We start from the raw sequence: 16,842 nt of genomic DNA, 5'->3' as shown, positions 1-16,842 counted from the left end.
AATTTCAACCTCAAAATTTTGTTTTCAAATAGAATTTGGCTGAATTTGAAAGAACAATGAAAAATAATTATTGTAGTAGAAAAAAAATCTGGTGCTTGTTTTGTGCATATTTCAATTCTTAGGAACAAAGGCCAATTTTTATCTTGCAAAAATATATACCCGTTTTCATCTGTTATTCAAAACATTGAAAATCAGTGTCTTTCTGGCATAGCAGGGCAGAGACCTTTTTTCCTTTTTGTTTGGAGAATAAACAAGGAAAATTTGGGTCGCCTTTTTTTTATGTTGATTTGTTTAACATCTTACGGAACTACCACAAAATTTCAAAACTTCTAGAGGTACAGATTTTAAGTTATTAACTTTTATTAGCTCTTGTTTTTGCCCTGCATCAATGGAATTATGAAGATCTTGTTTTATGGATCAGATCAAGAATTTTAATTTCCTGGAAGAAAAATCAGATTTCCAAGCTTTCTACGAACTCTACATTTCATGTTGTATTTTTGTGAAATTTTAGGATTTCTCTCTCTCTCTCTCTATATATATATATATATTGTTTTGTTGTGCTTTTAAAAACTATCTAGATAGTTAGATTTCTAGAAAATGCAAGAGATCAGAGGCAGTTAGGATTGTTTGGTTGCTTTTTTTTTTTTGTGTAATTACGTGTGTTATTATGTTCCCACTAATCAAAAGTTGGTTCAGTTTCAACTTTTGTGTTATAATTAGGGTTGTGGAACTTCAATACCAGGAATAAAGTTCCACGAAAACAGGTGGAACTTCACCCCCGGTAATTTTTCTTTTTTTTTTTTGCCAGTTGAAAGGAGCAGCGTTTTCAACTCCAACTTCTTGGAGCCTCTCTTGTTCAGCGCAGCAACTTCAGCAGCTCGCAACCTCAGAGCAACTTCAGCCTCTTGTGTCAAAACAGGTAACACTTCATTTTCATTCCCCTTCCCCTTCTCCCATCACCGTCCTTTCCCTTCCCCTTCTGGTTCCCTCTTCCTTTTCTCGCGTCACCTTTCCTTCTGCCTTCACCACTACAACAAAATTGGCTTGCGGCCATAGTTAGTGCCCATGGAAAACAACGGTGGCCTTAGGGAAGGGCACCGCTATAAATTCACAGTGCATTTTCTTTTTTTATCTCATTTCACAGTGAAGCTTTCAGCTTTCACAAAGAAGGGTTGGGCCTGAGTAGGGGATTGGGGTTGAAGAGGTTCCAAACGCTTGATAGAGAGAGATCGATTAACTTCAATGCGAGGCTGAGGATGTCTTCACTGAATTCAGCACGACAGAGGAATGCAATGCATGATCTGCTGCTGCTTCCTCTTCTTCCGATTCTACTGCTCTCAATTCATACCTCCGGGAGCTCCAAGCTGTCGTGCTCCTCTGATCAGCAGGCTTCACGTTCAGTATTGCTGAGCCTGTCTCTTTCCATTTCACTTCTCCCTTCCCCTGCGCCTATTTCTTCCGCTTCCGCTTGACGTTCCCCTCTCCCGTCAGCTTGACCCAGGAGCCTTCAAAATCTTAAACCCTGCCCTGCTCTCCTGCTGTTTCCTTGACAAGCCCCAACCAGCAGTCGGCAGCCAAAGAGAGGCGAGAGGATTGCTTTTGGTATTTTAGTTCCATGCATAAACAAACATGGAACTAAAAGTACCTGAAACTATAATTCCATCCCCTCAAACAAAACGGGGTATATGGAATGTGGAACAAAACATCCACATTGCAAGGACTTGGTTAACTTTCTATCTGGGTATTTAGTTCCATCAATTCAACCTGGCCCAGGAGTAGTCTAATGTACGCATAGTAAGAGGGCTATAGGAGTGCCTTTGCATCCGTTTGAACCTGAGCCGGAGCAACTTTTTCAATTGCTTAGAAGACTTAAAGAGGACAAGAAGCAATAGAAAAGTAGAAGCAACAACATAAAGCATATTGATGTAGGAGAAACTTGCTACGCTGTAGCGAGAATTCTTTATCCTGACTAACTACAATTAGGGCCCCATAGTCACCAAGCATGAGACTGGAGCACCAGAATATGAAATCAAAGCCAGCATCATTAACACGCTTTCATCCTTCCATGGCCTTGAAGGTGGGGACACTTACAACTGCATTGATTAAATTTTGGATTTTTGTGCTACGATGCAAATCAACAATGTGGGCAATAATCTTTGAAAGATTACCCTACTCTCAGGTGTAGATTCTTTCTTCTTCTTTTTTTTTTTCCTTGTGGGGGTGGGGGATTTATATGTTCCAAAATTTTAAATTTTTATAGGGGTAACTTGAAATTTTTAAAAATTATACATGACTTTTTATTTCAGTATTGCCCCCTGCAGCCCCTACCTCCACCTCATGGCTCATGACAATGAGTTTTCTTACCGTCTTGGGGAAATATGAAGGAACTTTTGCACAGGTATCCATGTCACCAAGTCACAAGTATTACAATGTTTTATGGGAACGTACAGGTTGTTGATTCTTCATACTTTGGTTCCATCCTTCTGAAGAATGATTATGAGACACGGCAACTATTCAACATGCTTTCTGAAAATTCTCTATACAATGTATCCTCATCTTCTACATCTGTTTGTGATGAGAGGGGCATGTAGGGATTAGTTAAGAAGAGGGAGTTTTCAAAATAGGTTAATCCAGCCATTTTCACAATCAATTTGATGTTCTATCTAGGAAGATGAACCAAATTTTATCTAATCCCATTTTGAACCGGTCTTTTGTGTGCACCTTATGCTAGATTCCAATAAACCTGACCTCAGGTTTTCCTTCTATGACTGAATACCTTGAGTACATTGGAGGACAAGTCCAATCTGATTGGTTTTCTTTAGCCATCCTAGGATCCATGCTCGTCTACAGTATCTTTTTTGGAAAAACCATCTTAATTTCTCATGGTGTAACTCAACTCTACATATGACTAAGCGCCACAACCCAGCCACCTCATCCTAACCTATCTACTAGAGATCTCATTTATAGCCTTTTACTTATTCATCTAATCATACTTTTGAAGTTCTGAATATTATGGTTCTTTGTCTTCTTCATCTTTGGAAACAAAATTTTGAAGATCCATGAGGAGCCGATAAAATGGGAATGTATATCAAAATTGGGGGACAAGACGTCCCCTAAATACAAAAATTGGGGACAAGAAGTCCCTTAGTTACAGTAACAAACCGCAAGACAAAAGCAAAAGATGAAGTATAAATACAACGTACAGAAAAACAAAAAAGGGGTAGAAAAAGAGTGGAAGGACAGACCGACATCATCTTCCAGTCGCAAAAAGAGGATGACGCCGCAGCTGAATGACAAAATGAACATCTCCCTGCACAAGCCGAGCCACAGACTCCGGCAAAGCTAAGGTGCCCCTAAAGACCCTGTTGTTGCGCTTCTCCCAAATGCGCCACCAAGCTGAAATGAGCCACAACTTCCAAACACGGCCCCATGAAACAGACAAATTAGGGGAAGGACAGAAAAGGAAAAGAAGACGAATGGAAGGTGAGTCTGTAAGGCTACCAACAAGAGAAGGCCAGGCAGAGGCAAGGACACTAAAGAAGAAAGGACAAGATGTAAAAATATGGACCGCCAGAGCGTGGAGGGGGACATACGCGAGACAGTGTTTAGTAAGAGTAATGCGGCCTGGGAGAGAAAGCAGTTTTCCTTGCCAACACTGAAGGCGATTAACAAGCTTTTGCTCCACTCCATCCCAAAAAGAGGGTGCAGGAGGTGACAACGTAATCTGAAGACCTAAATATTCCATAGGCAGGCCAGCAGCCTTACACCCAAAGCAAGCTTCCGCAAGAAGTACTGTGGCCGGATTCGTGTGGATGAGGGAAAGATAATACTTAGAAGAATTAATAGATAGACCCGAGATGAGCTCAAAAACCCGAAGGATGAGCCAAGTTCTCATAACCTGTTGACGAGAAGCTCTAATAACCTGTTGACGAGAAGCAGTGCCAAACAGGAGAAAGTCGTCAGCATACTGAAGGGTGGAAAAGGTCTGTAACCTGTTGCAACCCTATTTTCTCAGAGCGAGGTTCAGTTCTCATAACCTGTTGACGAGAAGCAGTGCCAAACAGGAGAAAGTCGTCAGCATACTGAAGGGTGGAAAATGTCTGTAAGTGGGGGAGTGAATGCGGTGTAAGGAAGCCAACGACCGCAGCGTGACGAAATAAAGCAGAAAAACACTCGGCCACCAAGTTGAAAAGCAAAGGCGATAACGAACAGATCCATGAGGAGATGAAAGCTTTAAAATGAAAAGATAATTCAGAGGATAGACCAGAATCAGAAGTATGATCAGATCATAAATTCTCATTTATAGTTCTTATCCAAAATATGATTAGATACTTAGTTTCTACCTCATCATTGTCTAAGCTAGAGATAAGCAGTGGCGGAGCCAAGGGGGCCGATAGGGCTATGGTCTCCCTTAAATTTTGGAAAAACAAAATTTAATAGATAAGAATTTGAAAAAATTTGCATTTGATCAATGTGAAAGTTTGAATAAACATAATTAAGATTCTATAAAAATTTGAAGCAGTATCATTTCGCCCTTCCCAAACAAAATTTCTAGCTCTGCCCCTGGAAATAGGTGGACTAGCTTGCCGAGCCAATAAGTAGAAGTCCAGATGGAACCTAGTCAGCCCATGAGGAACCCTAAGAGCAATGATAAGGCTTCAGGGAATCCTTCAGGTTATGATGCTGAAGAATAATCAAGCGTATAACCAACTACAGCCTAGCATAAAGGCATAGGAGCAAGAGCAAAAGAAAAACACATCTTCTTCTTCACTTACAGCATCTTCAATTACCATCCTGCCGAAAACCATTGAGTTTGCCATCTAGTGCTTAGAAGGGTATGACATCTCATAGGGAGCATCCAGAAGTTATTCCTTGATTGCCCTTTCCTAAGGCATCGGAGAACTCAATGACATTATCCATACAAGGTTTAAAGACGTGGAGCATGCTTGAAATCTTTAAACTTGTGCAAATCAACTTGCATCTTCTTGATGCCATTGGTCAGGTCCCTACATATGAAAAGTTCCTAAAAGAGATTTGTATGCAAAAGAGGTGCTCAAGAAAGATTTCTACCAACGTCAGATTAAATGAGCATGTGAGTTAGGTGCTCCATCATCAAACTCCATCTAAATTGCAAAACTCCAATATTCTCTCATCTAGGTACCCCTCCCATCCTATGTGTCATTGGGAACATCGAGATGGAGGGAACACTATTTGATCATAGAATGAGTGTGAATATTCTTCCTGATTTCTTTTTTGAAATTGGTATGTATGGCTATCCTATTTAGCAGATCGGTCCATGAAGATACCACGAGACATTCTTGAGAACGTGCTGGTTAAGGTAGAGGACTTTTATTTTCCTATTAATTTTGTCATACTAGACATGAAGGGTGTGGATTCTGGATGCATGACTCCCAATCTTTCTTGGTAAACCTTTTTTGGCTACTACAAGTGCATGTATAAATTATAGCATAGGAATCATGGACATCTCAACAACAAGAAAGTAAGTTTAGATGTTTTCAATGCTACTTTGGGTGTTTCAGACAATGCACGCTTCCAGGTTGCTGAGGTTAAAGATGTGGTTGAGAAAGAAACATAATAATTTGTGGCATTCATTTGTGCACATTCGCTAGGAGTTGATTATAACAGTAGCTTGGATTCGATTGAAGATTTTGATTATTATGTTGATATAGAGGATATGACAGTGTTGTCTTTTCCTTTCTTTCATGACTTCCATTGAAAGAGATTTTTTGAACCCCTTCCTTCTTTAACCGAAAAGTGGTCAAGAGCTGGGATTATTTACCCATAGTTTAATTCAAGCAAATACCTAAGAAGTCTGAACTCATTGTGATCACGAATGAGCACGGGGAAGAGGTCCCTATGTGCACTATCATAGGGTGGAGTATCTTTGATTATAAGAAGCTTAATCAAGCCACATAGAAATATCATTTTCTACTTTTTTTCATCGATTTGATCTTGAAAAATTGGTATGTTACAATTACTTATGTTTTTTGTCAAGCATTCCAGCTACAATGAAGTTGCAGTCTACTTGACACGGGTACGTGGATTCAACCCACGTACCCGCTTTGGTATGCCGGTACGTAGATCCAGGTACAAATGGGTGGGTACGGATTGGATCGGGTCCGAGTCAAACTCGATCCGAACAAAAAAAATGTTTGATTTTATATCGAATTGAAGTCGAGCTCTGCACTTCACCAATGCTTTCTGCAGCAGAGCAAGTTCGACAACTATGGTCGGTGACGATGACAATGTCCGGCGACCCACTGCGACGGCTAGTGGTGTCCAGTGGCAATCGGCGGTAGGCAGGTTTTTTTTTTTCGATATTCGAACTTAGGGTTTCATTTTCTTGATTTGGTTTTTTTTTTCTCGGATTTGCCGATTTGGGGATTTTTTTGTTTGAAGATTGGACGGTTAATCCGTCGATCTTGAGCCTTAACTCTTGTTCAATGCTATGGATGATGGATTTAGCAGACTTTATTTTTGTGGACGTGCAAGTTATAGTCTTGCGGCTCTTGAGTTTTGCATGATCTTCCATATAATTGACATAAATGTTAGTTGAATGTTGCTGAAAACCACGCTCTCCTAAGGCTTTCTTTTACCCCTTTTTGAGTGTGTATGCGTTCGTTCACTTAATTCATGTTTGGGTTTTGTATCTGCAGTGGCTTTGATTGTCATAAGGTGTGGTGCTTGGATGATGGCTTTGTTTGTAACTTTGTATGATTTTTCTATCGGAGTCTACCTGCAGTCAGCCTTCAGAGTCTATCGCAGTCTCCAGTTATTCTATTGTAATTTACGATTCTAAACGTGAACTATAAAAGCATATCAATTTTAAAAATACAAGTGATATTTGGAGTTCCATTTCCATTTTTGTGTGTGTTTAGATTATCACTTATTACAGAAACAGATACAATGAACCTCAGGAAATATTTGTAATATAATTGGAATGACATATATGCTGGTTTCACATTTATATCAGCTTTGCAGATATTCTAAGTTGTCATGCTTTCTTATGCACTTATAATGTTGAGATGTTTCTTAAAAACTGTTTGGTAACTCATTCTTTTGTTTCTTAGTATTGATTTTGCTGAACTGTTGTGTGTATTGTTTTATTTCTTTAATTTTCTATTCATTATGTGTTTTTTATATCTTTTCGATTATTTTTAATGTAGTATGGCGAACAGAGGAAAAAGAGTCTCTCAACCTACAAGTTCAAGTTGTGGATCTGGATCAGCTGCATCTACTGCACAGGTAGACCGACCATTATGGTCATACGTAGAAATCAGTAATGAGAGTTTGGATCAGTTGAAGAAAGAACAAGAAGCCTTTGAGAAAAAGAAAAGCATGGCATCATCTGGTTATATTAACTTTGCTTCAATTTTACATGATGATGTTAAGGGTGGTCTAAAAAAAAGAAAAGTTGTTGATGTTACTCAGAAATCAATTAAGGAGTCATTTAGTTTACAAGGACGGCAAGAATTAGATCTAAAAGTGGCGGCATTTTTCTATGCTAATTGCATACCATTTAATGTAGCTAGAAGTCCATATTGGAGAGATTTAGTTACATATATTGCAAATTGTAACTTGTCTGGGTATGTTCCCCCTAGTTCGGAAAGACTTCGCACTATACTACTAGAACAACAAAAGTCTCAAGTGAACAATTTGTTAGAGTATCAAAAGTTAACTTGGAAGCAACACGGAGTTTCTATTGTTTCTGATGGCTGGACAAATTTGCAAAGGCGCCCTTTTATTAATTTCATTGCAACTTCAGCAAATAGACCAATTTTTTTAAAAGCAATAGATGCATCTGGTGAATACAAAAGTGCTGAGTATTTGAAAGGATTGTTCATGGAAATAATTGAAGAAGTGGGGAAAGATAAGGTTGTTCAAATAATTACAGACGATACACCTATATGCAAAGCAGCTGGAATTGCGATAGAACATGATTATCCTCATATCTTTTGGACTCCTTGTGCAGTCCATAGCTTAAATTTGGCTCTAAAGGGTATATGCAATCCACCAAGCAAAGAGCAAGATCCTCATGCTTATGAATTATGTTCATGGATTGAAGACTTGGAAAAGGATGTGAGGAACATCAGAAATTTTATAGTAAATCATCAATATGCACTTTCCATTTATGACAAACATTCTGATCTAAAATTGTTAAGAGTTGCAGAGACACGTTTTGCATCTTTAATTGTTATGGTCAAAAGGATGAAAAGGGTTAAAAGTGCATTGATCAGTATGGTGACTGATGATGATTGGAATTTTTATCGTGCTGATGATGATGACAAAGCTCAAGCAATCAAAAGATTGATTCTTGATGACAAGTGGTGGGATAAAATCTTTTATTTTCTTGCATTCACAGAGCCTTTTTGGGAGATGTTGAAAGTTCTTGATTGTGATAATTCAACATTGCATCGTGTTTATGAGATGTGGGACACTATGATTGAAAAAATCCAAGATGTCATTTTTAAGCATGAGAAAAAAAATATTGCATTTGAAGATTCAGCATTTTTTGTTCATGTGCGTAAAATATTGATTGCAAGATGGGATAAAAGTAGCACTCTTCTTCAATGCATGGCACATTCATTGAATCCTAAATATTATGGAAAAAAGTGGCTTGCACAAGGTATTGGAAGAACTCCACCACATAAGGATCCAAAATTATCAAAAAACATATTGGCATGTCTTAATAGGATTTTTATTGATGTACATCAAAATCGCGAAGCTCATGATGAGTTTGAAAGGTTTTCTACCGGAATTGGAGAAGATCTATGTGCAACTGTAGATAAAGATGATTATGCACCTATGTCTTGGTGGATTAAACATGGATATGCTTATCATACCCTTCAACGTCTTGCTTTGAGATTGCTAGTTCAACCTGCTACATCTTCATGCTCTGAGAGAAATTGGAGTACATATTCACAAATCCACACTATAAAACAAAATAATCTCACAAGCAAACGTGCAAAAGATTTGGTTTATGTGCATTCTAACCTTCGGCTTTTATCACGAAACAAAGAAGAATATAGGTAAATAAGTATATGATTTATTGATTTAGATGTTTCTCTTCTTATTCGATAATATCATAATAATTACAATTTTTTTTTTGTCTTGTAGGAAAGGAGAAACTAAAAATTGGGATGTGAATGTAGAAGACCTTAACTTAGAAGAAGACAATGAACTTGAAGTTGTTAATTCAAGATTCGAAGAACCTTCTATTCCATCAACATGTTCTAATGTGGAAGAAGAGGAGAACGATTTGGGCATTGACTAGAATGATGATAAACAATGTTTTGTGATAAACGATGTTTGTTTGAGACTTTCTTACCATATTGTAAGAGTGAACTATTAATGTTATTTTTCATTTTATCGTTTTTTAGAATATAAAATTTGCCATATCGTACCGAAACCCATGTGACATAGGTTGCAGTCCACCTCAAAGATCATGACAAGGTGACATTTATTTGTCATTTTGGTACATTTGCATTTAGGAGAATTTTGATAAACCTGTATAATGTGCCCACAAATTTTTGAAGGTGCATACTTTCAATCTTCTTTGAGCTTCTTGATGATGTTATGTAAGTTTTTATGGATTGTTTCTTTGTTTGTGGCTCATCATATGAGGATTGTCTTGATATGTTACATATTTTACTAAGATGTGAGAAGACAAATTTGATTCTATCATGAGAAAAAAATGGTTTTATGTGAGGGAAAGCATTTTGTTTGGCCATATTGTACCATAGCATGACAAGTTGACAGACCAAAGGTGGAGTCTATCTCCATGCTGATACCACCTTCATATGTGCGGGAAGTTTGTTCATTTCTCAGGCATGCCGGATTTTATAGGTGATTTGTAAAGCATTTTAATAAAATCTTTAGGCCTCTTTGCACATTATTGTCTAGAGAGCAGTCCTTTTATATTTGATGATGATTGCTTGAGAGCATTTGAGACTCATAGAGACCGTTTGGAAACGGACACAGTTTGTACCTGTCACATAAATCTACCTTAAGGATTGGGATAGATTTATGAAACAATATATTATAATATTTCATTAATCTGCCCAATGTTTAGGCAGATTCAATAAAACAATGACAAACTTTTACAGTTGTCAAGCTGCCCATTAAAAATGTTCTCGTTGGAACCCCTATTCTTCATTTTCCAAAATAGTCACTACCAGTGTTGTTAAGTGCATGCGGACCGAGGTGTGATGCGCACGCCTTGGTGTGCATCAGCACCATGAACACATCAAAAAAGTGCTGTGAGGGTGACTGATGCGTGCACCTCATAAGGCTGACGTGTGCGCATCAGCCTGATGCGCACCACACACCTGACGCATGCGCTTCAGGCACAACTCCTTTTTGACAATTATCTGTTTTTTAAGTTTGTAACTTTAATTTCAGTCTCATGTTTAGGAAAAATGGTTTCACAAGTGAAACCCTTTTGCAAGTGGATGAAACCCTCATCCGGCGAAAGCAAGATTGGCACCACAACCTTCCTTGAGCACTGCAGTTGTTTCCGGTGAGCACTCTGGCTATGCGGCAGCCCTCGCTCAACCTTGGGCAGAACATCTAGTGATTGATGAGTTTGATTTTTAGTTTTTGTATGAGTTTACCTTTCTCTATCCTCTCTCTCTTGGTTAAAGGCTGGCAACAAAAATGGCGGACCGGCTATTGGTGATTCTTGCCCGCAGTCCTCTGCTGTTTTTTCTTGCTGCTGTTAAAAGGGCCACCTGAAAGGTTGGTCCATTTCTCCTCTGCTGCCAAAAGGGCCACCCAAAACGAGAACCCAAATGTCTTTTTTTTTTAAATTACCTAAAATCCAAACAATTGTTGACATTGTGCCTTCATGTTAATTTAATATAATCTTCTATTCAGCATTTCATGTTAGGACGATGGTCAATTGTTTTTTCCAGTCGATTCCCTCTTATTTCATCTTAGCACGATGCTCGTTGAGATGTAGATAGTTGCATATGTGAACTCTGTTACTTTTCACCGTATCCGTGGTGATGCTTCAGGTGTCATGGCGTGATGAGATTTTAACAAATCTGTTGATACCATTCTTTGAATATTCAAGTTACTCCCCCTATCCAATTAGGATGCTTTCTTGTTTTTATTTTGGTATTCCATTTTTGAGTTTGACATATCTTCAAGTGTACGGCTCTTTGGATGTATGCTAGTTGACAACAAAACCTATTATCAATTGCATACTTTTCAATTGTTGGTTTTTTGTTGAACCATATTAGCCCATATTTGTTAAGTAGGCAATTATAGATAGACTAGCCCCAACTAGAATGATTTAATATTTAATTTCTTGTTATAATCTGATGTAATTTTGTCAATATGGCTAGCTGTGGTTGTTTCACACTTGTGGTCCACTTGCATATGTTATAAGCAATATTGATTATGGATTTTATGAGTGCTATCAGTTTGCATATGTAGTCTGCTTAGTACAGTTTGATTCTCTTGGTTTTAGGTGAATGTATAGTTATATCTAGCATCCCTAAATATCCATTTATTATTTGTTCATTTTGTGGTTGTTTAAGCTTCAAAAATTAAGAACCATCATTGCAGGTTTGTTGCAGGTTCATTGAATAGTTTAAATATTATGCTTGAAATCTTGAATAATGCTTCTTCGCATTGTTTTTTATTTAATTATTTGTTATTTAGGTTGTTTTTATTTTTTATTATCTTCAAGAATGTTATGTACTTCAAATTTTTGGTTGTGATGCTTACACATCACTTGACATTATTATGCATTGCATCGTTTCACAGGCTCAACAGATCACTTTGCCTCAATGAACTTAACAACATTGGTCACTACCCTTTGAAATTGTGTGCGATATGTCTAGATCTCTTTCAGATGCTCAACTAAATTATACAACCACTAGTTGCTTTCAGCAGTCCTTGCCCTCAACAAATTCCAATCTTATCTTCCTAGCTTCTGAGATGTCATGTACTTCAACCATGTAGCATTGAGATATTTGTCAAGGAAGAAGGCCCCAAAACCTGGGTTTATTAGATAGATTTTGTTACTGCAGGAGTTTGATCTCAAGATAAGAAAGAAAGTGAAAATGTAGCAGCAAACCATCTTTCAAGGCTCGTACCATGATCAAAGATTCATTTCTAGATGAGCATATTATGGGGGCCATGAAGGCATCACATTGGCCTTGGTATGCAGATATAGTTAACTATTTGATGGCTGGTGCTTTGCCTGAGTACTGGAATAAGAATGAGCAAGACAGGTTTTTATATTAGGGCAAATACTATTAGTAGAGTCATATTAGTAGAATGACTCATAGCTATGTAAGAATTTTGCAAATCAAGTGATCTAGAAGCGTGTACTAGAGGAACAGCACGTGTTCATCTTTGCTTTGTCATACTCATGCCTACAGAGGCAAGGGGCCTGGTTAGGGCCATGGCCCCCCTCAAATTCTAAAAAATTCAAAAATTTTACTTAATAAAATTCTTAAATTTTAATTTAATCTACATAAAAAGTTTGAAAAATTATGTTTTGGCCCTTGTTAAAATTTTGAAACTACAGTCCTGCTCTTGCGAAGAAAAATTCCTAACTCCACCTCTATATGGAGGGTAATATAATGGGAAAAAAATTGCAGCAAAAGTTCTATAGCATGGTTTTTAGTGGCCTTCCCTCCATAGTGGATGCTTATGAATATTGCATGCATGCATTGTTTCATAGCCAGCAGACAAGGAGCATTGTTTGGTTGATTCCATGTTTATGCTTTTGATTCTAGTTGCTGAGATATTTGATGTCGAGGCCCTTCCCACCATTCTTCAATGGTTTGTATATTTTTTTTCTATGATTGACAATGTCTTCAAATATGTTAAAGGCAATTGTTACCAAAACAAATGATCATGAAGTGGTTCTTATGTTCATTAAGTAGAATATCTTTAATCTTTTTTAAGTACTTGAGTAATGATAAGTGATGATGGAAAATACTTCAGGAATAGATAAGCTACTTCTCTTTTGAGAAAATGCTATATACATTATAAGTTTTCCATCCATTATCATCCTCAGACCTATGGACAAGTTGAGGTGTCCAATGGAGAGACGAAACACATTATAGAGAAAAGAGTTAGGCCAACCTGGAAGGAATGGAGTTCGTGGGTGGATGATGCCCTGTGGACCGATAGAACTGCGTCCAAGACACCTATTGAGATGCTTCTTTTTCCGCTTGTGTTCTGTAAAGCATGTTATCCATATGAATTAAAGCACGACATTAAAAAATCAAGAAATTAAAGTTTGACTTAACGCGAATAGAGAAAGAGAGAAGTCTGCAGTTTTCAAAGCTAAAAAAAATTCAAAATGATGCTTATGAGTATATCAAGGTTCATAAGACTTGAATAAAGGCTTGTGCTAACAGCAAACATGACAATCAATGCCTATCGGGCCTCTTATATATGTAACTCATAGTCCTTAAAATGCTCATATGAAGGACTCATCTTCGCTACATCCATTTTTCATGTTGATGCATGTGAAACTAAACTAATCTTGTTATAATTCTTTTGTCATGTGAACGAAGAATATCAAACCATTCGTAGTTGAATAAACTATATTTTTATTTTTTGTTATAGAAAAGTTCTATTAGTAACAAGTGTGTAATATGAAACGTCACCAAAGAGTTTCTATCGATTGTGCTTAAAAAAAAAGGCATTTTCTGTATGAACCAGTACACCACCATTTCAAGATTTCATATATTTATTCATGTATTTTATATAAAAACTAAACTTGTCAACTATGAAACATTTATATTTTAGCACACTTCAATTAGGGATCTCATCATATATCATAGATTTGATCCATTTTATTTCAGTTTATTGGATCTCTTATGTGTTTTAGTTTATTAGATTGAGTTTGGACCTTATTATGTTAGTTTTGGATCCAAGATCCAATTTAACTAGGAAGCTATATTTAAAGGGATGATTAATAAAAAACCCTACTTTATTTTTTATTTCCGTGCGTTTCTTTCCTTACTTTCCATTGTTTTTGTTGTTGTGCTTTGTTCAATTCATTTTTTTTCTGGGGATTAGAACCTCCTCTCTAATTGTTGTATCAGATTGATATTAAAGACAAGTTTTCCTCGATCTTCATGATAGCCTACAACCTGAGGAACAATTCTGCTATGAGAAAGTCGAAAGAAAACAAAAATTTTTTAGGGAAGCTTGAAGTTCTCATGCTTCATTTGATCGAATCCATGGACGACTAATGTGATCAGTAATCACCTGTAGTAGAAAATATGCAATAAAGGTTCACACAGATGAACAACGCCAATCAAGAAAATCAATTACGTACAAATTAAATCCTAGCTGCATTGACAAAATAGTTGGATGAACTTGACCACTGGGTAATGAACTTGGGTCAACAATTTACTGAAATCAAATAAAAGTCTGAAGAAAAAACACAGACAATTGGCTGAAACTGAATGTGTGGCTACTGAAGGACAATTTTTCAATGATTTGTTGCCCGACCTTCCAAGTTTGGCAGGACAGGGAAATAATGGAAGATGCCATATTTTAGGATGCCCAAACAATGGCGGATATTGCAAAATCTCCAACGTTGGGGGTCAGGAAGACCAACTTTGGAGTTTCAAATGATGGTGAAGCATCAACCAATGGGCATAATGGAGCAGTCTAATGTTACAATCTAGTTGTTTTAACAGAGTCTTGAGGAAGAGAGCAGAGTAGGAGGGAGAAGACGAGAGAAGTGAGGAAGAATTGGGATCAAAAGCATAACAATTCCATTCACAACTAAGGGCTTTATACTCCTCTAGCAGAAGTGGAAGCCTCAAAACAGGGGATCGTGGCAGACCCACTCTGCCACTAACAGGGATAACTCATCGCTAAAAAAGTGGAACAACCCACTTCTTGGAATAACTGAAATCAACTTAACTGAACACTAACTATGACCATGACGCTTACTAACTGTTGCCATGATGCCACGCTAGACGCCTTCGGTTAAGGTGGTGACATCTAATGGCAACGATTCATCCCATTGCAGCGGTGGGATTTGAAGTCTGGGGTGGCATCAACCCCACAAATGACAAGCCACCCCAGTTGTTGGGAAGATCACATCCTGCTTACTCTGCCTTGCCCTGAATTAGGGCATCACCGGAACACTGGGAACATCAGATTCGGTTTACCTAATTGACCGAGTCATGCTCGAACCAGTTTCTGCTGGGAATGGTCCTGTCAAAACAAAAAAAAAAAACCGGTTTTGACTAACCAAGGCCTGATTTTTTGGCGTTTCTAGACTAAATCTGGGTATAATTCATGTCACTTGCGGTCCTGGGGGTCTCAAACTTGGCTAGAAGTTTTTGAACAATAGTTTCCACTATAGTTCCTCAAACTTCTTAGTCCTATATCTTGACTTAAACCCAAGTCCAAAAAATCATTTTGAACCAAACCTAGTCTCAACTCAAATTTCTAAACTAAATCCAATTAGGAATCCAAGTCTTGGACCCACAACCTGTTCTCATTACACACTTGAAATCGTGAACCCAAACCCATCACTCAAACCTTTGAGTAGCATACTAATATGAGAGTCATCAGAGCAGGTAAGAGACCACCTGTCCAGAGATTTGGTTTGTCGAGGATGGCTCTTCTTCAACTTGGGGAAAATGTCAACGAACATAGTTTCCAACCAAGCCAAGAGATATGATATGAACCACCTATACTTTAGAATTATGATGTCAAACAATCTAAACTAGGACTTGGGAGGAGGGTATGATCTTAAAAATTTGTGGACCTTAATAGCTAAGCATCTTGAGATCATATCTGCCGTTTAGGTTCTCAACCATCTCCCAAAAGCCAAAAAGTTGCAGAGTATATTAGAGAATAACTAATTTGATGATAATGTCAAATTAGGCACTTATATTCCTGTTATGTCATCCTATCATTTTAATAAGACCTTAATATTAGCGTTGAAAAGGTGTAAAAATTGGAAGATAAAAGGAGAGAAGAAGATGACTTTGGGGGTGGGAGAAGATTGATGCTTCGTTGTCACTGAAGATGAAAAAACTTTCTTGTTGTGATTTTTAAGTGGGCTTTGCAAAACTCTTGACATAAGGTGTTCTTCTTCTTTTCTTTGTTTTTGTGTGGATGTATCATTCTTTTGCACATGTCCATGCTATCGATCATCGATCCATCGTCAAAATTATCTAAAGTACCAAGTCAGCGCAGTTATTGAAAAAAAAAAAAAATGTAAAGCAGCAGATATGGGAGCATTAGTGTGTTAATGGGTGTCCGGAACATATAATATGCTTTAATAAGATTTGTGACGGTATTGCTGCGGCGGCCGCAAAACTAGCAGAACATGTCAGGTGCTGACACCAGTTGCATTGAAAGGCTTTCGGGGACTTCAATTATCTTCAAAGGCATCCAAAACTAATGTATTCATGGTTAGCTTTCCAAAGCTAATGTATTGATGGTTATGCTTTCGAAGTAAGTATGCACCTAATTGTGCAGAACGAGAAATCAATCGTAATAGCAACTAATGACTTTGGACTCGTAGAGAAAATTTTTCTTTTGGGATAAATGAAAAGGAAATAGTCCAAAAAAAGAAATTACGGATCCCATGCAAGCTGACCCTGCAATGGTTATGATATCAATCATTCAAAACCTCCAAGTTGGACCACGGCCGACAGAAACTAAGAAAGAGGTAAAAGAAGTCTCGCCTGAACATGGTTGTGTTTCACACGAGTGGTTACGTTGGGTTGGACCCACCACATGAATGGAAACGAAGTTCTGTACGCGGCTCCATCTATATAAGAAACGTATGTTGAATGTGGACTTTAGTATTAATAT

At 37.7% G+C, this 16,842-nt stretch overlaps 1 protein-coding gene across 8 annotated transcripts; it reads left to right on the top strand.

Moving 5' to 3' along the window:
- Positions 1-761: 761 nt before the first annotated feature.
- Positions 762-10,895, top strand: LOC116249604 (uncharacterized). 8 transcript variants are annotated; one of them, XR_004171229.2, is made up of 5 exons: positions 762-919; positions 2,078-2,179; positions 2,307-2,398; positions 7,188-7,266; positions 9,139-9,278. XR_004171229.2 is itself a non-coding variant. In XM_031622752.2 (2 exons), exons 1-2 carry the CDS (start codon positions 7,360-7,362, stop codon positions 9,293-9,295), a joined length of 1,848 nt encoding a protein of 615 aa, XP_031478612.1. In that variant the 5' UTR covers positions 7,275-7,359; the 3' UTR covers positions 9,296-9,608. The 8 variants fall into 8 exon arrangements, 1 of the variants encoding a protein (XP_031478612.1); XR_007572993.1 differs by lacking the exons at positions 2,078-2,179; positions 2,307-2,398; positions 7,188-7,266; positions 9,139-9,278 and adding exons at positions 10,435-10,540; positions 10,665-10,895; XR_007572992.1 differs by lacking the exons at positions 2,078-2,179; positions 2,307-2,398; positions 7,188-7,266; positions 9,139-9,278 and adding exons at positions 10,423-10,540; positions 10,665-10,895.
- Positions 10,896-16,842: the final 5,947 nt, after the last annotated feature.

This window comes from Nymphaea colorata, chromosome 3, assembly GCF_008831285.2.
Source record: "Nymphaea colorata isolate Beijing-Zhang1983 chromosome 3, ASM883128v2, whole genome shotgun sequence".
Classification (NCBI taxonomy): Eukaryota; Viridiplantae; Streptophyta; class Magnoliopsida; order Nymphaeales; family Nymphaeaceae; genus Nymphaea; species Nymphaea colorata.
The sequence above is the reverse complement of the archived record's forward strand: the minus strand, read 5'-3'. Positions and strand labels throughout refer to the sequence as shown.

Bases quoted from the DNA above. Each gene is read 5' to 3' on its own strand.
- LOC116249604 (XM_031622752.2), top strand. From the start codon at position 7,360: ATGGCATCATCTGGTTATATTAACTTTGCTTCAATTTTACATGATGAT. The intron at 9,051-9,138 runs GTAAATAAGTAT...TTTGTCTTGTAG, and splicing joins CGAAACAAAGAAGAATATAG to GAAAGGAGAAACTAAAAATT.